The 22,647-nt window shown below is 39.9% G+C and overlaps 2 protein-coding genes across 2 annotated transcripts in view; one reads left to right on the plus strand and one right to left on the minus strand.

The window, feature by feature from the left end:
• Positions 1 to 645: 645 nt before the first annotated feature.
• On the minus strand, positions 646 to 1,644 carry LOC147361605 (uncharacterized). Its single transcript, XM_086328481.1, has one exon. It carries the CDS (start codon positions 1,642 to 1,644, stop codon positions 820 to 822), a length of 825 nt encoding a protein of 274 aa, XP_086184607.1. The 3' UTR covers positions 646 to 819.
• Positions 1,289 to 22,647, plus strand: part of UBL3 (ubiquitin like 3) — a 48,503-nt gene continuing 27,144 nt past the window's right edge. The window contains exon 1 of the mRNA XM_086328482.1: positions 1,289 to 2,109. Within this exon, the coding sequence (XP_086184608.1) occupies positions 2,068 to 2,109 (42 nt within the window). The 5' untranslated portion in view covers positions 1,289 to 2,067. The remainder of the gene's footprint in view (positions 2,110 to 22,647) is intronic.

Consider the following 22,647-nt stretch of genomic DNA (forward strand, 5'->3'; position numbering starts at 1 on the left):
ACTGGAGGTTGGAGAGGTGGCTTTCAGACTCTTAAGTCTGTTGGCATTTTTATATAGGTATATTGAGATGGCCTTTCCTAAAACACTCGAAGCACTAAGAGAGATATGTCAGATAGACATTTGCGGTCTCTGCATTTTGTTCCTAAATCTGGGGAAGACATATTCTTCATCTAAGTCTCTCACCGATGGTATTATTTTCTGTTGTTTGCTAATCACTGCTGGTGTATAAGTTTTCAATCACATTTTGAGTTAAGTGGGATTTCAGGGCTAGCCTGGTAAACTTGTGTCACCCCATGTGGTTTGGAGTACGTAGCTGTTTCTTGACAGAGATTTTGCATCATACACTATTGTGTCTAACAGTTTTTGGTTCATACACTATTGTCTTGAATGTAGTTTTGGGTAATTTCAATTAACTGGATTGTAGTTTTATGGCCCTGGGTCGTCAAGAAACACATGTTCAAACATTCTCCCTGCTTAATGATATCCTTACTCTTGCTGAACTTCTATGACCGTATTGGAAATCAATGATTGCTTCTGATCCTCCAAATGTATTGTTGAGGAGAGACCTAGATGAAATCACTATACGAAATGCTTTGAGATTGCAGGATGTGGAGAGCGCGCTGTCATTAAAATGAATGATTCTGCTTGGAGGTAAACCATGTTTTAAGTCTGAGAGTATTTTGTGCATGAGGGAATTTCTCTGTGCAGAATCATTTTCCATCCCCCACCCCCAATAATTCTCAGTATCACAGCCCTCCTGGCAGCAGGTATCTCCCTGAACTCCTGGGCAGTCGTCCGGCTAAAGCGAGTTTTCCTCTCCTAGCAACTGTTGCTAAGAGGGGCGTGGCCTCGGAGTCCGACTAGAACGCGTTTGGTGTCCGGTTCCCTACCCCCACCCCCACCGCATAGACTACACTTCCCGTGATGCTCCAGGGTGGTCTCCGTAGTGACGCACTCGGTGTTCGCGGAAAACTGGGGGGGGGGGGGGGCAAGAAGGCGGAGGCGGTGGTTGCGAAGAAGGCGGGGGGGAGGGGGACCGTGCTCTCCGCGGGTCCCCGGCTCGCGCTCCGGCAGCTGCCGCCGCCGCCGCCATGTTGGCTTGAGGGGTGATGACAGGAGGCGGCTGCGGCGTCGGGGACTGAAAAGTGAAGGAGGAGGAGGCAGAGAGACGAAGCTCTGAGAGGAAACGGTTCCCGGGCTGAGGAGAGGAAGGACCCGGCCTCTTCCGGGGTCCGGCCGAAGTCGGCGTCGCGGGGAGCTCGCGAGGCCGGGGAGGGGAGCGGAAGGCGGAGACGGTGGGGGGGAGGCACAGGCGGAGGAGGCGGGAGAGGAGCGCTGGGAAGCCGGAGACGATGCGCCCCGAGCCCCGCGGCTGCCCGGAGGCGCCCGCGGCCTGAGCCCCAACGGGCCGTGGGGGTCTCGCTCCTGGCCGGCCGAGCGCCCCGCGCTCCCCCCCGCCACCGCTCCCCGCCCGGGCTCTCCGGCCCGGGCTAGCACTTCGGCTGCCAACGAGTTAAATGCCCTTGAGCGCGGGTTTCCGCGGCCCCGGCCGCGCGATTTGAGAGCCGTTTGCCCGCTCCGGCCGCCGGGGACGAGTCCATGTGTAGCCACATAAGTTCTCTGTGTGCCGCGGCGCCTGGTCATCCTCCCGCTTCATGAGGACTCGACTCGGGAGCGAGTGTGAATCACGGCGGGGCTGGGAAAGGAGGAAGGCGATTTAACCCCCTCCCACCCCGCTCCATGTCCGTGTGTCACTCGGCTCAGTCCACCTGGCGCGGCCGGTCCTGGGGCTGCTGCTGCCGCTGCTGCTGACTTCGGCGACCCGGGAGTTGCTCCGCTCCGGCTACAGCTCTGCCGGCGATTGTTCCTCTGCGCCCGGCCAGGCCGGCACTTCGGCTCGGAAAGAACTTATTATTTTATTTTAAAAAATTATTTTTGGAGAGCACATCTCGAACCAATCAAGATCTTGAAGATTGATTTCTGTTAGCTTGAAGACTAACAGAAGACTCTTTTTAATTTGTTGTTGTCTTAAAATTTTTTTTTTTCTTTGCGTAAACATCTGGGTATATGTCAAACGGCAAGATGTCCAGTAATGTCCCGGCGGATATGGTAAGTGAAGGATTAAGAGTTAACGACAACCTTTGATTTAATTGTGGTTTCCAATCTCGTTTAATCAGAAAGGATGCAGGCGTAGGGTGAAGGTTTGCGGGGTGGGGGTGGGGAAGCCACGGTCCCGGGAGATTGTGGAAGAAGTTGGAGGGTCTGGTGTCGCTCTCGTTGAAAGCGCTGCGTTGAATACGGATCTTCTCACTTGGTTGCGTTTTCTAAATGGTTAAAGACAATGGAGAAGTTGGGAACAAGTAGCAAGGTGCCTTGAAGTGGAGAAAAATCTCTTCCGCTTTGCTAGAAGCCTCTGAACACTTGTGTCTGAAAGCTTCTGAAAACGGCAGAGCTGAGGCCGGGTGTCCCTGCTAGATACAGAGGTGGGCATGAAGTCGGGAATCTTGCCCTGTGACACTGGTCATGAATGCAGTAGGTGCAAGCCGGATATTTCCAAGAAGTGGGGACGTCTTATCTCGGCCAGGATTTGCTGTGAGCTTTTCGAAACGTTTGGGAGAACAAGCACGGCACAGAAATAGACGTTTTGGAATGTTCACAAATCCAGGCTGACTGTATTTTGGTACTTTTAATGAATATTCCAGGACTTTTAGTACCAAATATTTAGTAGTATGACATCACTGGACTTTTAAAGGCTAATAAAACACATTATTGATTGAACCTTGATCCTGGAATGTTAAGAACTGGAAACCAAAGTACTCTTGTTTATTGACGCTTTTCTTTTTGTTCATAAAGTAGGTTAAGCTTATGAGACTGTTGACTAACAGGAACTGTGTAGGCTTACAGCGCTGGGAAGGTGGGTTTGTGTGAGGTGAAATTACTCTTTGCTGTCTGTCTTGGGGACAAACGTAATGCAATTAACAGGAAGGGGAATAATCTCCTTTATGAAAGAATTGAAGTTAACATAGTTATGCTCATATATTCGAAGTTAACATTTGAGTGTTTGTATATTTCGGTGAAAAAACAAAATTGAACTTTGCTGAGGATTAAATTTTAAAATGTCAGATGCTTCAGTTAGAGTGAACCCCATTTACGGGCTGTAAAATTAAATTAAATGGCTCTAAATGGCATATTTTGACCTTGGTTTAAAGACATTTTGCTTGTGTTTGATTTCCCTTTCAGTGTGCTGTTTAAATGCAAAGGAACCACAGTGTTCTGTCTCTTGGGTGGCCACAGAGCAACCCAACACTCTCCTTCCTGAGTCTTAAAACTCGAGCATTGTCCTTTTAGTTTTCCTTTCCCTCCTGGGGTGCACACTGGAGCATAGTCTCCTGCCGGCTTAAGCCTAACCAGACTGGATTTCCTTCACCCTGTTGGTGAAGTTGCCTAGATAGGTCTCTGGACGGAGCAGGAAAACCCACTTTCCCCGATGGATACTCTGTGGACTCGTACCCTCCAGCAAAGACTTGCTGTCTGGCTAAAACCTCCATTTTATATCATCATGCACAGTGTGCAGTATGATCACCTTATGTACTATATATCTGTCATAGAAGTTGTTGTGCAATAGATCTGTGAGATTAAAACAGTGCAACAGCTTTCTTTATTTAGGCCCAGTGACGAGAAGGAGCTGAATGTGCGTAGCTTCACTCACAAATTGAGGTGATTTGGAGAATACCGTTTCCAAGTCAGAGAGGAGGTTTGGAAGCTAGTGTTCGGGGTGCCGGGAAGGGATGGCAAGGTTGTATTAATAGCTCTAGTTATCAAATACAACTGTTTCTGTTTTAGACTGTATTTTAAGGCCGTGATGATTCTGTGGTGCTTTGAGATCCCTTGATTAAAGGTGATAGGCAAGGGCAAAGCAGTATTATGTAATAAACATATAATTCCTTGGTGATGCTGTTGCAGAATGTGTCTAGGGTACAGCTCAGATTAGATGATTCTGAATAATTTTTATGTTTCATTTTTTAGCCATACAACTCGCTGGAGGCCTTGAGGGTTTTTTTCCAGCATTAAAACATTTAAACCGTCATTTGCTATTACTCACATTGCATTTTTGTTTAAGAAGTGTCTTCCTTTGATATGTACCTAGAATTACAGCTTTTTGAAATATAACATGATAAATACCGGTTAGAAGTCGTGGACTCAATACTTCATGTTTGTTAAAGTTTTCATTATCAATAATTGACAGTCTGCACTTACATTCTGACTTAAAGTGAGGAAAATGTCACTACTCTTGAAAAGCATCGGCCTTCTCAGCCTCACCTCTCCACAATCTGATACTTCCCTTGCAGCATAATTCTAAATTGATTGGGATGCATATTCTTGCAAGTATGAATACATACATTTGCTAGATGCAGTAAGCATTTTAAGTTTCTCATTGGTGATAGTGTGTGCTATTTAGAAACAAATGTTACGCTTTTTCATCTGTTAATGATGCTTGTCACCTGTATAGGAAAATCCTATTTTGGAGAAGAGGTGGGGCAGTGAAATTATAATAAACCCTGTCATGGTTTCAATAGAGATAGTTCGCTCTTGAGTTCTAATAATTGCTAAAGCAGTTGTTGTTTTTGGTAAAGTCTCCTTACAGAAATTATTGTGACTCACTTTTTAAATCGATTTTTTTTTTAGCATGACTTTTTTTGTTACTGACATTGAAAATTTATTTTTAAACATTCAGTATATTTTTTTGTGTACCATAAGGAGTCTCTTTTTCTTAGAATCCAAATCAGCAAGTCAGTCTTTTAGGGCAGGATACGAATGGTACCCCTAGTGAATGGATTTGCTATATTCTTTACAAAAAATAATTTGCAGTTGATACTTTTTCAATTAACATTCTGTAAAGATGTCCTATAAATGGTATAACAGTATTTACTTAAAACATTGGCTTTTTCTTTGCTAAAGGTGATTGAGTTTGAATTGAGATTTACTGACATTTCAGTGTAATAACTAATTTGTGAGAAAAATCTATAAATATCCTGTCCTGAACCCAGTGTCATTGTAATACATTGTATTTAAGTGGTTGATTTCCCCCCTAGGCCCAAATCAGAGCTCCTGATGGGGCTGTATTCATTGTTTATACTTGTAGCATGAATTATGTTAATGATTTAGGCTTTCTGAAAGAAAATGTTTAGTCTTTGTATCAGTAATAAAGCCTAAGGCTGGTTAGATAAGCTGGTAATTTTGTTTTCTGGATTTGGAAAGTTTTCAATATGTAAATTAATATATAAAATTTATTATATAAAAATTGGAACTACTGTTTGGAGCTTTGGACTGAAATTATACTTTATGATATCTATAAAATTGAAAACCCTTTGTAAGAGAGACATTGACAGTGTGAGAATAATGGCAAAGCAGTTTTGGTTATTTGAAGCATTTTAGGTAATAAAGAATCCTGTACCTTTTTAAGCTATGAATGTGAAATTGTAGCATATGTAACTATGTTTAGTCTGGGATTAAGTGAGTTAATGATAATTTGATTTTTTTCAGTGCTTAATGAATATTTTTATTGTAATGTCATATCTTTTCCATTTGTGAAAGAAATATTGGAGCCCTCTAGTGGACAGGAAATTATTCAAATGAATTTCTTTTCAAAGTGAAGTTTTATCACTTTTCTAAGTTTAATAACAGATACAGAGTATACCAGGGGGAAAATGTCATGCTCGAAAAAGGTTTAGAGAATAGAAAAGTTTTAACTTCGGAGAAAGAGTTATATTAAGATCCAATGCCTTAAATTTTTCTCTTTACTTACAGCTCTTTTAAATTTTTCTTTCTCTTGCTGGAGCTCTTGTTCCTAATATGAGTTGGAGGTTTTATGAAGGTTAAGGGTGGATAAGTACCATTTATATATTAATATATGTATGCTAATATATACACACACACATGCATATGTAGGTGACTTGATGAACAACATATTAAATAACATGTCTTTTATGGTATATTTCTCTAAATTGTTTTACTTTGTGTCTTAAATTTGGTATCTTGAGTTAGACAGTTTTATTGAGAAAACAAATAACACATTATTTCCTTCCATTTTGAATGACTTTTCCTTTCCAGCTCTGAATCCTATTCCAGCTCATGTCCCTCTCTTGTGAAACTGGTTTTTAGTCCATTCTAGTCCACACTGATCTTTCCTTCCTGTGAACCATTTTCTATTTCACATTCTTCAGTTCAGTTCAGTCGCTCAGTCGTGTCTGACTCTTTGTGACCCCATGAATCGCAGCATGCCAGGCCTCCTTGTCCATCACCAACTCCCGGAGTTCACCCAACATGATGTCAAATTTACATGAATATATGTCTTGTGTTTATTATATCTACCATAATTTCTAAAACATTTAAAAACTGTTGAATGATTTTCTTGACTTGTAAGGCATTACTCTTTCTGTTATTTATGGGAAACATAAATATTGTCTCATACTACTACGACTACAGTAATGGTGTTAAGCATGAAGTCAGTGATATCTGATACTACTTTGAATATGAAAAATGCATTATTAGTGTAAGTTTTGAAGTTATTTTAAATTAGTGGATAAAGTACTGATGGCTCTACTAGTTTTCATAACATGAAATAGTAAATACATTTTAGGAGACTGAACTTCAACGTGCTCTTTAAGAATTCCTCTCTTTCTGGAGGGGGAAAATTGAAAGTGACTAGAATTCATGGTAACTGGAGACCCTGGGTAATAAATTATTCTGAATCAGTAAATTTTTTGAATACATGTTGGTTATTTTGGGGAATTTCCCAAAATACTGGATTACTGTCCTGTTTGCTTACATGTAATATGAGACACATAATTTAACTTACTTTTGGTGACTTAGCCATCATTTGAATAATATTGATTCAGTTCAGTGAAGTTCATTGACTGTTCCTTTGTAACGTACTGTCATTATTCTGTAAACTACAGCTGTCTTAGCTCAGCATCTAATACAGCTTTTGAAGCTTTGTGCCCGTTGACTACTAGTAATTGACAAAGTGAGATGAGGCAAGTCAATTTGAGAATGAAAATATTAGAACGTCTAGCTTATTTTGTGCTCCAAAAAAGAAGGAGAAATTGAACTTTTTTTTTAATTAATACATGGATTGGGTCTGAAAAAACCTCCAGGCTTCTCTAGGTCCACATTCTAATGAACATTTTCCTGAGGGACAGTATGAGAATTTTGTAATGTAGAGATAGCAGGACTATCGAGTTTCTCAAGGTTCTTGCAGTTTTTTATGACACTCTTTTATATCGGTACTTTAAAAATTATTTATTCATTTTTGACTGTGCTGGGTCCTCCTTGCTGCTCAGGCTTTTCTCTAGTTGCGGCGAGCAGGGGCTGCTCTCTAGTTGTGCTGCACAGGCTGCTTGTTGGCTTCTCTTGTTGCAGAGCGTGGGCTCTAGGGTTCCCGGGCTTCAGGAATTGCAGTTTCCAGGCTCTAGAACACAGGCTGAATAGTTGTGGCGCATGGGCTTAGCTGCCCTGTGACATGTGGGTTCTTCCTGGACCAGGGATGAAACCAGCGTCTGCTGCGTTGGCAAGCAGATTCTTTACCACTGAACCACCAGGGAAGCCCTAGGTACTTTTTAAGAGAATCTTTGATACTTTGAATGGAAATGGGGAGCAGAGGTTCACTGTTAAAGTACCTCAAAGAGTTGTAGAACTCAAAACTGAACAACACATTTTTATTTTACTAAAGATGAATATCTTAGATGCTGATCAAAAATAGTCATATTCAGTAACAGTGCTCTTAGTGTTAAGAGTAATAGTATTTTTAGTGGTTGTGTGATCAAAACAATGTTTAACATAGTTAATTAAAATTAAAACAATAAATTTTAATTTTGTTTTAGTGTATTTTATAATTTGCATAAAATGTATGGTTTATAAATGAATATATTATATATATTGGCATTGTATGCTGAAGTATTTTATGGTTGGGATGTTCAGTCAAACTTTAGAAGCTGTAAGATGACTTCAGATTTCTAAGTATTTTGAGTTCTGTTTGATATAGTGTTCCCATCTCCTGCCTTGTTGAGTATTTTTCTGTGGTCAGTATGCCTAACTGTCCCTCTCTAACTTCATAGTTGCTGATTCTAATTTGCTGTGGGTGTAGAAATCAGATTTCCAAAGTTTATTAGGACAAAGTGTGTTAAAAATGAGTAAATGACGTCCAAGTGGGATTTTCAGGCATTCTTATGGGAAAGTGCATAGTCTTTTATTTCATTTGGTCATGTCTATTTTGGTTGTTCAGAGTTCTGTTTACTTGAGGGGCTTATTTCCTGGCTTAGTTTTGGAGAGATGTAGATTTTTGCAGGGATGAACTAGATAATTTAAAAAATAAAATTACACGAGGAGCTTTATTTTGAGCTCCGAGGGGAGAGATGCTAATATTTGTTGTGTCCTAGCTGTTTCCCAGGCAGATGCTTGGCATTTGACAGGATAACATTTAGTTTCATCCTTTCAGTGACCCTGGAGAAATAGGTTGGTAAGTAGAAAAAGAAGCGGCTGTTACCCGCCTGGTGAAGAGCACCAGGAATACATCTGTAGTGGAACAAGTCAAATTTACTGACTTGTTGTAGCCACGCAGTCACAGAAGAGGGTATCGCAGAGGTTCTCGCTGGGGTTTGCCTCATGATGCTGATGAGGGAGCCGGGGAAGAGGAGACTAGCTCGGTAGAATGCTGCAGACACAGAGTGGAAGTGGGTTAGTAATTGGATCTTCCAGCGGTCTTGGTTTAGGAGGCAGGAAAAAGGAAGCTAGCTGGAGGAGCTGTCAGTCACTGTGAGCCCCAGTGTGGCCCTGGGAGAGTTTATTACCTGTTGGTCTCCTGCGGGCCTTGTCTGTCTCTGTCATAGAGTGATTGTCAGCAGAGCTGTTTTTACTTTCTCTCAGCCTAGGTTCAGAGAGGGTAAGGGTCTTCTTTGGAATCACATAGCTAGGAAAATACAGAGCGAGGGTAGGAATTTGGGTTTCATGGCAATAGTGATAAACACCCTAAGCCTTTCCCCTGTGTACCTGAGCAGACAGTGCTCACCCCTCAGGCCCTCTGTTCAGCAGAATACCTGGATCCCCTCCCAACAACTTGCTCCAGGTGTTTTTGCAAAATGCTGTGTAACCTATGGGTTGGAGTGATTTTAATGCAGGTGGGTTTTTCCCTGGTGACTCAGATGGTAAAGAATCCACCTGCAATGCAGGAGACCCAGGTTCAATCCCTGGGTTGGAAAGATCATCTGGGAGAAGGAAATGGCAACCCACTCCAGTGTTTTTGCTTGGAGAATTCCATGGACAGAGGAGCCTGGTAGGCTAAAGTCTGTGGGATAAAAAAGAGTAGGACACGACTCAGCAGCAAGTAACACACTTTTCTTACTGCTTAAATTCAAGGGAATTTTCTTTAAACTTGTTGGAGCTTTGAGTCCTCTTGTATATATATTATACAATAGAATTTTTTTCCTATAAACTTACCACTTTGAATTCAAAGACTGCTGCTGCTGCTGCTAAGTCGCTTCAATTGTGTCTGACTCTGTGCAACCCCATAGACGGCAGCCCACTAGGCTCGCCCGTCCCTGGGATTCTCTAGGCAAGAACACTGAAGTGGTTGCATTATATATGTGACAGACACATGGGTTGATTTAGTGCTTTCAGGGTATTTTGTGTTTGTCTTCCTACTAGTATCTGCTTATGTATGATGCAGATTCTTTGTTAATTGATTAAAGTCTAGCAGCATTTTTTTATGGTCTAAATAAAATATATATATGGGCAGTCTTCTATAACTAGGTTTTCAAAAGAAAATGTTCTTTCTGTTGAGGAAAATTATCTTAAGTTAGGCAATATATCGTGTTTATGAACATAAATTAACATGGCAATTCATTATGTCTAGACAAAATGCTCTCTCAAGACAGATGTTTGATTTTGTTTACTCTCTTATAAAATTAGTGTTTTTGCCATAGAAATGCTCCTGATTTTTTCATTTAGTCATATATCATTAACAACTATCCATACAAATAAGTATAGAACCATGTTATAATTTTGAACGGATTCTGAATGACGTACAAAAATTGTTTAGCTATTCCATATTCATAAAGCATTTAAAAGCTATTAAAAACAATATTGTAATGCCTGTCTTAGAGTATGTCTCTGTGCCTTGTCTGATTATTTTCTTAGGATAAAATTCTTAAGAATGTAGCAGCTGTGTGTTCAGATATGTGTTAACAACTGTGGTGAGGTAGGGATACACGTTTTACTAATTTTAAAGCATCCTTGATTTTCTGGATAAACCTAACTTTTTCATTTTGAATTATCTTCTTAATACGCTACAATATATTTCATTTACATTGTTCTCAGTTTTGTTCATGAAAAAGATTGACTAGTGATTTTTAATTTCTTGTAAAGTCTTTGACATATTTAGCTGTCAAGGTTATTCTGACTTTAAAAAATGACCTGAGAAATGTTTTTTATTCTCTGAGTTTGTGAAAATTGATCTTATTGCATCCATTAATGTTTGGAGGAGTTCACTGGTGATGGAATTTGGAGTCTTCGTGGGGGGAGGGTTGAGGATTATTGATTCTGTTTCTTCAATTCATGTGGGACTATACATGTTTTCTATTACTTTTTTGTCAGTTTTGACAAGTTTTGCTTTTCAAGGCATTTATCTATTTTATCTAAATTTTTCAATGTGGCTTCAGATTTATTTTTCTTTTTTTATAATATTTCTATTATCTTTTTGATGTTTGTAGTATCTGTAATGAAATGTGCTTTTAAAATCTGATTGTTGGTAATTTGTGCTGCTGCTTACTCTCTATTGACTTTGACAGAGTCAGTTTTCAGATTTCATGTCTTGCAGGTCTTCTAGTAATAACTAGTTTTGTTTGCCTGGAAGTGTATTTATTTACCTTCATCTTTAAAGGGTCTCTTCCTTTAGCACCTTTAAATTATTTTATAATTTCTGGCTCCCACTGTTTTTATTAAGTCAGCTTGTGGTCTTACTATTTTTCCTTTGAAGTTAATGTGTTTTTCTGTTTAGCTTCTGTTGAACTTAATGTGTTTGGGCTATTTTCAAGATTTTATCTTTGTCTTTGGCTTTTAGCACTTTTACTATTGTGCGCTTATGCATAGCTTTTATTGTATTCTTTATGCATGGAATTTGTAGAGCATTTTGAGTCTATGGCTTGCTATTTTTGTCATTTTGTGAATTTTCTAAGCTGGAATTCTTTTCTAATTTATTTTTTAATTGAAATATAATTGAATTAAAATGTGTTAATTACTGCTTTATAGCAGAGTGACTCAGTTATATTGATACATGTATATACATTCTTTTTCATATTTTCCATTATGCTTTTTCACAGAATATTGAATATAATTCCCTGTACTATACAGTAGGAACTTGTTGTTTGTCCTTTCTATATATACCAGTTTGCATCTGCTGATCTCTAACTCTCGATCCAAACCTCTCCCACCCCTTTCCCCTTGACAACTGCTAGTCTAGTCTCTGTGCTTGATTCTGTTTCTGTTCCAGAGATGGGTTCGTTTGTGGCATATCTTAGATTCCGTATACTAATGGTATCAATACGGTATTTGTCGTTCTCTTTCTGACTTCCTTCACTTAGTGTGAAAATCTCTAGTTGCATCCATGTTGCTGCAAATGGCATTATTTTGTTCTTTTTTATGGCCCAATTGTATTCAATTGTATATATGTATCATATCTTCTTTATCCATTCATCTGTTGATGGATATTTCGGTTGTTTCCATGTCTTGGCTATTGTGAAAAGTGCTGCTGTGAACGTTTAGTCCACTTGAGTTCCATCGCTCAGTCGTGTCCAACTCTTTGCGACCCCGTGGACTGCAGCACACCAGGCCTCCATGTCCATCACCAGCTCCTGGAGCTTGCTCAAACTCATGTCCGTTGAGTCGGTGATGCTATCCAACCTTCTCATCCTCTGTCGTCCCCGTCTCCTCCAGCCTTCAATCTTTCCCAGCATCAGGGTCGTTTCAAATGAGTCAGTTCTTCACATCAGGTGGCCAAAGTATTGGAGTCTCAGCTTCAGCATCAGTCCTTCCAATGAATATTCAGGACTAATTTCCTTTAGTATGGACTGATTGCACCTCCTTGGAACCCAAGGGACTCTCAAGAGTCTTCTCCAACACCACAGTTCAAAAGCATCAATTCTTCAGCGCTCAGCTTTCTTTATAGTCCAACTCTCACATCCATACATGACTATTGGAAAAACCATAGCTTTGACTAGACAGACTTTTGTTGTCAAAGTAATGTCTCTGTTTTTGAATAAGCTGTCTAGGTTGGTTATAACTTTTCTTCTAAGGAGCAAGTTGCACTCACCATCTGCAGTGATTTTGGAGCCCAAGTCTGTCACTGTTTCCAGTGTTTCCCCATCTATTTGCTATGAAGTGATGGGACCAGATGCCATGATCTTCGTTTTCTGAATGTTGAGCTTTAAGCCAACTTTTTGACTCTCCTCTTTCAGTTCCATCAAGAGGCTTTTTAGTTCCTCTTCACTTTCTGCCATAAGGGTGGTGTCATCTGCATATCTGAGGTTATTGACATTTCTCCTGGCAATCTTGATTCCAGCTTGTGCTTCTTCCAGCCCAGCATTTCTCATGATGTACTCTGCGTATAAGTTAAATAAGCAGGGTGATAATAAACAGCCTTGATGAATCCTTTTCCAGATTTGGAACCAGTGTGTTGTTCCATATCCAGTTCTAACTGTTGCTTCTTGACCTGCATACAGATTTCTCAGGAGGCAGGTACAGTGGTCTGGTATTCCCATCTCTTGAAGAATTTTCCACAGTTTGTTGTGATCCACACAGTCAAAGGCTTTGGCATAGTCAGTAAAGCTGTGAACATAGGGGTACCTAGACCTTTTTGAATCAGAGTTTTGTCCAGATATAGGCCCAGAAGTGGGATTGCTGGATTGTATGGTAATTCTGTTTTGAGAAACTTCAATAATGTTTTCCACAGTGGCTACACCAATTTACACACTCACACCAACTTACACTCCCACCAACAGTGTAGGAGGGTTCCTTTTTCTCCGCACCTTCTCCGTAAGCTGGGGTTCTTCAAGTACTTTTTCTATTCAGTTCTTTCTTTCTGGGACTACAAATGCATGTGTGTTAGGTCATTTCAGTTTTCATTCTTCTTCCTACTCTGTGTATCTATTGGATATTTTTGCTGAACTGTCTTCAAGTTCCCTTATCTTCTCTGTCCAGTATACAGTTATACCCAATTATTAAGTTCTTAATTTCAGTTTTTGTATTTTCAGTTCTAAAACTTATACAGATTCAAATTCTCACAATGTTTTACCTATTTTTATTGAGTATATAAGCATTGTTGCAATGTTTCTGTCTGATAACTGTGATACTAATCCCTATCACCCATGAGCCCATTTCCGTTGTCTAGCTTTTGATCATTTGATCCTTTTCCCCAATATGCCTGGTAATGTTTTAATAACATTGTAATGAAACATTATAGTGGGTCTGAATGATGTTATCTTTCTTAACATAAAAAATATTAATATTCTCTGGGAGGTAGTTAGGTAAACATTGATCACTTTGATTCATTAGTGATTAATAAGAAATAAGCCTGAATTCAGGGTAATCAGGAAATTCAAATAGGCTTCTAACACATAGCTCTTTTGAGGTCTTATTTAAAAGTTTGAAGTGTTTACCAAGATGCTTCTTCCTTGGCAGGCCCTGAATTTTAAATATGAGGACTGATAAAAGCTCTGCTTAGCTTTTTTGGCCTCTTCGCAACATCTTTTTGAGGAGCTTTTCTGCATTTCAGTCCATGTTGTTTATGATTCAGCACATTCCTGGAGGGCAAACACTGAGCAAGATGTTGGGCTCCTTCTTTACAGTTCCTTTTTATCTGGGATCCTCAATCCTGCCTCCTCTGGTGTAGCACAGGAGTCCAGTTTCTGCCTTCCCAGCCCGGCGGGACTGCCACAAGCTCCCGGCTCCTGTTCTGCCTGGCCTGGATGCCCTGTACTGGTAACTGGCAGATGCCTCAAGGGGAAAACGGGCCGTCCGTGTAGCTCTCGGTGGTTTTCTGTGTACCTTCAGGTAGCTCAGTTTGTTTGTTTGGTATCTTAGGTCACTTTTGTAGTTGCTTTCAGTGGGGAATTTGGTCTGATATCGCTCTTCCTCATGGCTTGACCTAATTGCCCTTTCTGTGTGTGCTTTAGTTCCCCTCCCTCCCTTTTGGCTCTAGGATTACCAAGTTTTTTTTCCCTCTCTCTTTTCTATACTGATAGTAGCTATGAGTAGCTAAAATTAATTCAGTACTTAACTGTGTTACTTACCATGGCACCATCAGCCAGGCAGTTGCTTAAGTCAGACATCTAGGAGTCATCTCTGATCTCTCCCTTTCCCTCATCCCCCAAATTCAATCCATTTCAAACTGCGCCTGGAATTCATCGACTCCATCTCTTCTCCATGCCACCACCGCATTGCCAAGTACCATTGCTGTCTCCTGGACATGGCATTAGTCTTGCAACTAATTGTTCTGCTTCTGTTTACGTTCCCCTGTGATACACTTTCCAAAGATAGCTTAAGTGATTTTTGTGAGACATAAATTGGATCATCTTTCCTTCTGAAAAAATACAAACAGAAAACTTCAGCAGCTTTCCATTGAAGAATAAATTCCCATAGAATAAAATCACAGATCCTTAAAGAGGCCCTTTGGAGTCCTGCATCATCTGGCTCTTGCCTGTCTCTGTAATCTTACCTCCTTTGACTTCCTGTGCTTCAGTTATCCTGGGTCCTCTCAGACGGGTCACAGTTTCTTTCCCACACCTGGGCTGGGCCTGAAATCCTCCTCAATGTCCTCTGTGCCCTACAGCTGTGGGCAGTGCCGTCTTGCTTCCTGTCCTCAGAGGCACTCTTCCTGCTCACATCTAAAATTGAATTCCCTCATCCCTCGATTTCTGACTCAGAACCCCACGGGCTCCCTCTGTAGCACTAGTCACACTTGGTAATTCATTAGTTTGTCTTTAGATTTGTTTTAATTGTCGACAATTCTGTTAGGTAGGTATATCTCTTTCATTGGCCACTGTGGCCAGTAAGTATGATGCCTTTTATATAGTAGGTTTTTCATAAGTATTTATGGGCTTAAGAAGTAATTATATTGTAGGCACTGTGCTAAGCTAATGACTTGAAACAGACTTAATCCTCAAAAAAAAAAAAAAAAAGAGACTCTCAGAACAAGTTTACCTACAAGGTAGGTGCTTGTGTTAGCTGCATTTTATTGATGAGGAAGATGAAAATTAATGATATTTTGTCACTTTCCTTAAGCCAGCCAGCTAGGTGGGCCCATTTTGTGTTCTTGGATATTTTTGCATTTCTAACTTTTCACCATTTTAATATCATCTTCATTATATCTTAAAGGTAACGACTGTTATTATACTTATATTCTGGTATTTCAACTTTAGCTTCTTGCATTTGCTTAACATTTTAAAATAACCAAGATTTCAGAAAGGAAATTAGAAATTTGTAATGGAAGTTGAAGAAGTATTAATAAGATTTAAATACTTGAAGTGGTAGATTTGCAGTGTGGCTACCAAGTATTATGAGTGATTTTTCAAGCCGTAAAATCTCTCTCATTATTTTGTGACTAAACAGAAAGCCTGTGTTACTATTAAATGCATATATTTGATATATATAAAAACATATATTTGAAGAAAATGGTGTTTGAGCCTTTTGTACTTAAAGGACTATTACATAGATTTTTACCTTTAGCACTCAATATAATCGATATAACTTCCATGTTAGCTGTCAGTTTACTTCCATACTTATTTGTCTATGGATAATAGTCTTGCTCTGTTTATTTCTTTCTGTTATTCAGTTCATCAGCAAGTATTTGTTGAGCATGTGCTTATGCCAGGCACGTTTTTAGGCTCTGGTGTGCAGCAGTGAGTGAAGCTTGCACTTAAGTAGTAGGGAGATAGACATTAAACACAATGAAAAGTAAAATACATAGTGTGTGAGGTAGCGGCATTTTTTTCTCCAGGGAAGAATAAGGGAGAGGGTTTGGAGAGTGCTGAGGGACAGTTGCTGTGTTGCCCAGTTTTACAGAGGGTGATCGGGGAGACCATTGGGAAGGGATCTGAGGGAATTGCGGGCCATCCAGTGTCTTGGGGGATCACATGCCAGGCAGAAGGAATATGTCCTTGTTTGATTTCTTTGTTCCTTTTCAGTGTCTCTCACTGTCAGTCCTTCCCTTAAATTTTTGTGTTTCTCATAGTTTTTGTTCCCTGCCCTTCTGTGTCATCTGCGTGATCAGTATCTTCCTCACTAGTTTGTGCAGCAAGCATTTATCGCCTGCCGGTGTGCCAGATAGAATTTTCTCTGATGTCAGCACACACACAGTGTCTTTTGAATGAATTTCCTGTTCTTTATCTCCACTGCCTCCAGCCATGTTTTCATCCAGATATCATCCCCCTTTATCTGCTTCTATTTATCTGCCTTTCACCCTTTCCCCAGGTTTGTTTTTTGAAAACACAGATCTCATTACAGAGATCTCGTTGTTTAGCTCTTCTACTTAATTATGGTTGGCCAGTCCACGCCCCGCTCCTTAGGTGGTGGCATTAAGGCTCTTGGCAGCTGGGCTCCCATCTAGCTTCATCTGCTGCAGTTGCCTGCTGAGTGTGCCCTGTGTGGGGCTATAATGAATCCTCTGCTGGCCCACAGACCCTCAGTCACCGTTCCTGCTTCTCTCATCCTTGCTTAGCCTGCCCTTTCTGCTTTGGGGCACCTCCCCCCTTCCTTCTTGCTTTATTTGCACTGAAGACTTGTGCTTCGTGGCAGTGTTAATTCCTTGGTAATGCCTTAACTACTTGGTCAGGCGCTTCGTCATTCTAAGTATAGCACATGCTAGGAGTTCCAAACCAAAGGGACAGTGGAGGCACAGCTGTTTCCCTAGGAAGGACCAAGGGGAAAAAGAGTGGCAGCACGGCCTTTTCCTTCCAGGGTTGCCAGCAAGGTGAAGCACCAGCAAGTGTCCTCAGAGGGACAGAGCCAACACACATCCTGTTCAGGTTTCAGCGTCTCTGGTTCCAGTGAGCCCAGAATTGCTAGGTAGTGATGAGTCTCAGCATTACCTGTTGTACCATCATAACAGCCGGGGAACAAGATCCAGTCCACAGGAAACTAAAGTGAAAGGATTGCAGTCCTAGCTGATTAGTCTGGAATTCCGAGGGCTGGGCCTCCCAATCAGTCCTTCTCTCATCCACGGTTTTACCTCTACTCTAGCACGTGTGAATATTTTTGTTTTGTCCATTAGACAGACTGTGTACTCTATGAGGGCAGAGAGAAGCCTTATCTTCCTCATCTCTCTATACCCCTGTTCCTATAATAGCACTGCGCCGGTTGTATAGAGAATACCAGGTGAATGTTGAGCTAGCACTGCCACTTTGGCCAGTAGAACATTCTGCAGTGTTCGTAATATTCTGTATCTGTGCTGTCCAGTAGAGTAGCCACTGGCTGCACGTGGCTGTTGAGCACTTGGAAAGTGGTGTGTGACTAAAGAATGGAGTTTTAAATTTTATTTAATGAATTTAAATATGAATAGTTACAGGTGGTATTGGACAGTGCAGTTATGTAAATTTTTTTTGGCTTGTATTTCAGATGGTCCCAAACTGCTCAGCTTTTGGTTTTACTTTTTGTAATTTTTGTTCTCTCACTGTCGGCACTTTTTGCTACTGTCATTGTGTACACTGTCATCAACTTTCTTTTAACTTTTTGGATTTTGGTCTACATGACATAGAAAGACATGTAATCAAGCTAATGGAATTCTTTTAGAAAGAGCAAATGGTAGAGGGGCCTGGGAGTCATCTTTGACCTTTCCTAATGTGGAATAAGAAGTAAGAATGTGGAATAGCCCTCAGAAAAGAAGAGAGAAGACTAAAAATATAAATTAGTGTGGGCATTAAATTGAAGAAAAAAATACCTATATGACATTACATGAATTCATGAAGAGATGAGAGAGCAGCCCAAAAGTATAGTGCCTCTAGTTACAGGTAGGATAATTTTTTAAATGAGAAAAGGAACGGAGTTATGGTGAAAAAATGTTTTTTAAAGTTTGACTCTCAGGAAAGCCATCCAAGGAGAAACCCAGGCAAGAATAGCTGTGGGCAACAGCAGAGATTGCAGGGGTGATTGGATAAGGACCAATTAAAGTCCTTCTTGTGTAATTTGGTAAAGGTTGCATGGATCTTAACTCATTGTCAGATATTTTACTATAGTCAAAACATTGTTTTCATTATAATTCATAGAGTTTTCTTCCATATTGTGCTAGACATAGAAGAATTCAGCATGTCCACTTTTTTTTGAAGTCACTGCAGTTTTTCAGTTTCTGTGTCCATATCTACCTTTTCTCAACCTTCTGTGTCAAAATATTTTGCTTTGCTATTATATATAATCTGGACAAGCGTTAATAATACTTGCTTTCTGCTCTGAAGTTGATCCTTTTTAATCCTGCCCAGGTCAGTCTCTCTGTTACCTGGTGGGAGGGTTGTTGGTTCAGTAGCAGCCACTGAGTTGGTGCTCTTATGCAGGGTTTAACTAAGAGGTGTTTCGCGTTTAACTCTTTACACCCAGAGAAAGACAGGTTTACTAAGAGACTGAGACATCTAGCCTCTCCGTGGTTCTGTCAGACTCCCAGCTGGCCAAGGAAGCAGGCAGAGTGCTCTCAGACTTCCCAGAGCCCTGCCTGCCTCACTCCTGTGGGATTTAGGACAGACTGCCAATGAAAACAGAAAACTGGGAAAACATTCTCCCTAAATATCTTCATTCTGAAGTGGAGATGGGCTCATTCTTAGGTTGTTTATACTGCAGAGTGCAGATGTAAGCTTATTATTATATTTTTATTTTCGCAAGTGATATCTGAAATCTCAAGTAGCACCACTAGCTGTATACTGAAGTCTTCCTGGAATAGCTCAAGTGGCCATCACAGTCTACTGTGAATTCCCTGCACACATACACATACACCACATCGTCTTTATCCATTCCTCTGGTGATAGACTTGCAGGTCATTTCCGTGTCTTGGCTATTGTGAATAGTGCTGCTGGGAACACTAGAGTGTATTTTTTGCTTTTTAAAATGCAGTCGTCATCTTTGGGGATTCTGTGGAGTCTAATATGGAGCACCAATGACTAGAAACACTTTGCTAATTTTAGTTCAGTAATTCCCCTACAGTGAAAGCAAAACAAAAATTCACTTAAATCAGAATATTTTATTTCAGTAGAATCAAAGGAGGAGGCATTTGAGTTTATTGAATAATATTTGAGATTTGTAGGAATGCTTAATATCTTTCTGCTCTTAAAAAAGCTCTCATCTGTTGTTGTTGTTGTTTTTTTAAGCTTTTCCCTTCTCCAACTAGTACTTTGCTTTATCCTGTTTCTAGGTTTGGAAATATATACATAAAGATAATAACACATATATATGTATATATGTTTATGATTTTTTTAAAGAACCTTATACTTTAAATTTTATTTACTTTCCAGTCATCTGTCAAAAATAAATAAAAATGAGTCTCTAACTGTACTTTACAAATTTTCAAGTACAAATAACTGTACTTTACAAAATGTATACTTTTTTTTTTTTTGGTCTTCAGAATTCACATTTGTCTAAGATTATTGACTTACTGAGTTCGGGCTCTGCTAGTTTATAAGCTATTTTGTCTGCCACATGTATTCCACCAAGGTAATGTATTCCAGTGATGGTACTAATTATATCAAAATTAAGAACATCAACACTATTTCTCAGCAGTCCTAAATGAGATTAGATTTCTAGATCTTCTAATTTAAGTAATTTAATAAGACTGTAGAGGACCAGTTGCAATCACCTGGCAACTATTTATGAAACATTCTGAATTTCATTTAAATTCCTTGAGAGCCACTGTTAATGATTCTATTTTGGGGATTTATGTACAGTAAATTCATAACATGTATTTCTTTACAAAATCAGTACACAATACTAATATAAACTGAAAGTAAGTTTGAAGAAAGTCATAGTTTTTATTATGGCCTTGTAGTAGAGAAATACAGAGCAACTAAAAGTTTACTGGCATACTAAACTTCGCTATCTGTGGAATGCATATTCAATGAATAAAAGATACACAATAGAAAATGGTAGAAAATCCAACCAAAGAAATTAGCATGATCCTTTTGGAAAGGATTGAATCTCCCAGTTCAAAGTAAAATTTAATATCTGCAAAACAATAATAACACCATCTCTTACTTTAAGAGTTTTAAAGTTAGACCTTGGAGAAGGAATTGTCAACCCACTCCAGTATTCTCTCCTGGGAAATCCCATGGATAGAGGGACCTGTCCATGCTATAGTCAGGCTATAGTCAATGGGGTCGCAAAGAGTCAGACATGACTGAGCAACTAAACAGCAAAATTAGCCCTACCACTTTGGCAGAATAGCTTCCTAAGCAGTTTGTTTAGTTTACCCAAGAACCATGACTGCTGTGAAATGGCATAGTATAGTTATAAATAATAAACACAAGTTCAGTCCTAATTTGTGTTGCAGTTTTATACCTCGGAGGTATTTTATTTTTCTCTGATGAACTGAGTGTAATAAATCAGATACTACAAATAATAGGTTTTTTAAAAAATCAAAAGTAACATCAGATGTATTGGAACTTTGCTTAGATTTCAGTCTCATTAACACAGTCCTTTTGGAGCCTAGGTTGATTAGCCTTCTTGGGTCGTTTCTGTTGTTTTCTATGTAAATACTGTTTATCCTAGTATTCAGTGTCCAAGCGGGCCCTGTCCCACGTGCTCCACACACATTCATTCAGTAGAATTCCCCTACAATGCTATGAGCTAGGAGTTATTACTATCCCCATTTTACAAATAAGGAGACTGAAACATGAGAAATAAAGCAATATCTTGGTGACTGATGGAACCAGGATTCAGATCTAGGTATTCTGTTTTCAGAGCCTATGCTATGATTGTAACATCTGGAATTCTGGAAAAAGTGAGAGTCGCTCAGTCGTGTCCAACTCTGCAACCCCATGTACTATACAGTCCATGGAATTCTCCAGGTCAGAATACTGGAGTGGGTAGCCTTTCCCTTCTCCAGGGGATCTTCCCAACTCAGGGATCAAACCCAGGTCTCCCGCATTGCAGGCAGATTCTTTACCAGCTAAACCACAAGGGAAGCCTAAGAATACCGGAGCGGGTAGCCTGTCCCTTCTCCAGCGGATCTTCCCGACCCAGAAATCGAACCAGGGTCTCCTGCATTGCAGGCAGATTCTTTACTGAGCTATCAGGGAATTCTGGGGAGGTAGACTGTATTCTTCAGTACTATTGTGTGTATTAGAAATGAGCCAGTTCATTTTGTGTACACACAAAAAAGGTAGCATTTATTTAACAAATAATAGCAAGCCAGGTAAAGGGGTAATCTTTAATGTCCTTATTATGCAGTTGAGTTTATTGTTTATATCATGGTTGTAACCTAGCATGTTGATTTGGACAGTGTCTGTATCTGATTCTTTAGATTGAAAGAATGAAGAGTGGAAGATAACTCAAGGAAAAAACAACTTGAATTTAATCTTTTTAAATTTCTAATACCATTTCAGATATAGGAACCATGAATGTAAAATAAACTCTTAAGACTGCAAGGAATCTGGGAGTAGTCTAAACCTAGAATTCATTCTCTCTTACTATAAAAAGTCTGAGGACCTCTCAGTGAGGTTCTGCCTATCTCCAGTACATCTTTTCTGCAGGGTCACTAACATACCACTCAACTATTTTCATTAGAGAAGCTTCTTTCCAGAAAAGAAAATGCTGAGTGTTGGGGGTACCGTAAGTTAGGAGGCATTGTTCGACGTATGCAAACAACTTAAATCATTCTGTTAAGCTTTGTAGAATCTTCCACATTTCTAAGTGGTTGACATTTTATCCTCACAGTTGTCTGTAGAAAAACGGGAGGGGAAAAGGGATTATTACCCTTGATTTATTCCCTGTGATGGAGATCTCCGTTCTTTTAGTCAACCTTTAACATTAGTGAGTGTTGTTCATTGTTTGTTTGTGAGAGGGTGGTCTTTGGATTCTTTCTAGATTGTTTCTCTCCAAATTGCTAATCAGATTTTTTTCTAACTTTCCTCTCTCTCTCTTTTTTTAATGGTGTCTTTTTAGCGAAAGGGCTTCCCTGATAGCTCAGCTGGTAAAGAATCCACCTGCAAGGCAGGAGACCCCAGTTCAATTTCTGGATCGGGAAGATCCACTGCAGAAGAGATAGGCTACTCACTCCAGTGTTCTTGGGCTTGCCTGGTAGCTCAGACAGTAAAGAATCCGCCTGCAACTCGGGAGATCTGGGTTTGATCCCTGGGTTGGGAAGATCCCCTGGAGAAGGGAACAGCTACCCACTCCAGTCTTCTGACCTGGAGAATTCCGTGGACAGAGGAGCCTGGCAGGCTACAGTCCATGGGGTCCCAGAGAGTTGGACATGACTAAACGACTTTCACTTTAAAACACTACAGTTATCTTTCTGATGGAAAGAAGAGTGCATTTTGTTTTACTTTGAAAAACTGCTCAGAAGAAAGAAATTGATATAATTTGCAATGCCCTAGTAATTTAATTAATTCATTATTATAAATA

The sequence above is a fragment of the Bos grunniens genome, chromosome 12 (genome assembly GCF_055505025.1).
Source record: "Bos grunniens cultivar Pamir isolate PY7600 chromosome 12, Bosgru_T2T1.0, whole genome shotgun sequence".
In the NCBI taxonomy this organism is placed as follows: domain Eukaryota; kingdom Metazoa; phylum Chordata; class Mammalia; order Artiodactyla; family Bovidae; genus Bos; species Bos grunniens.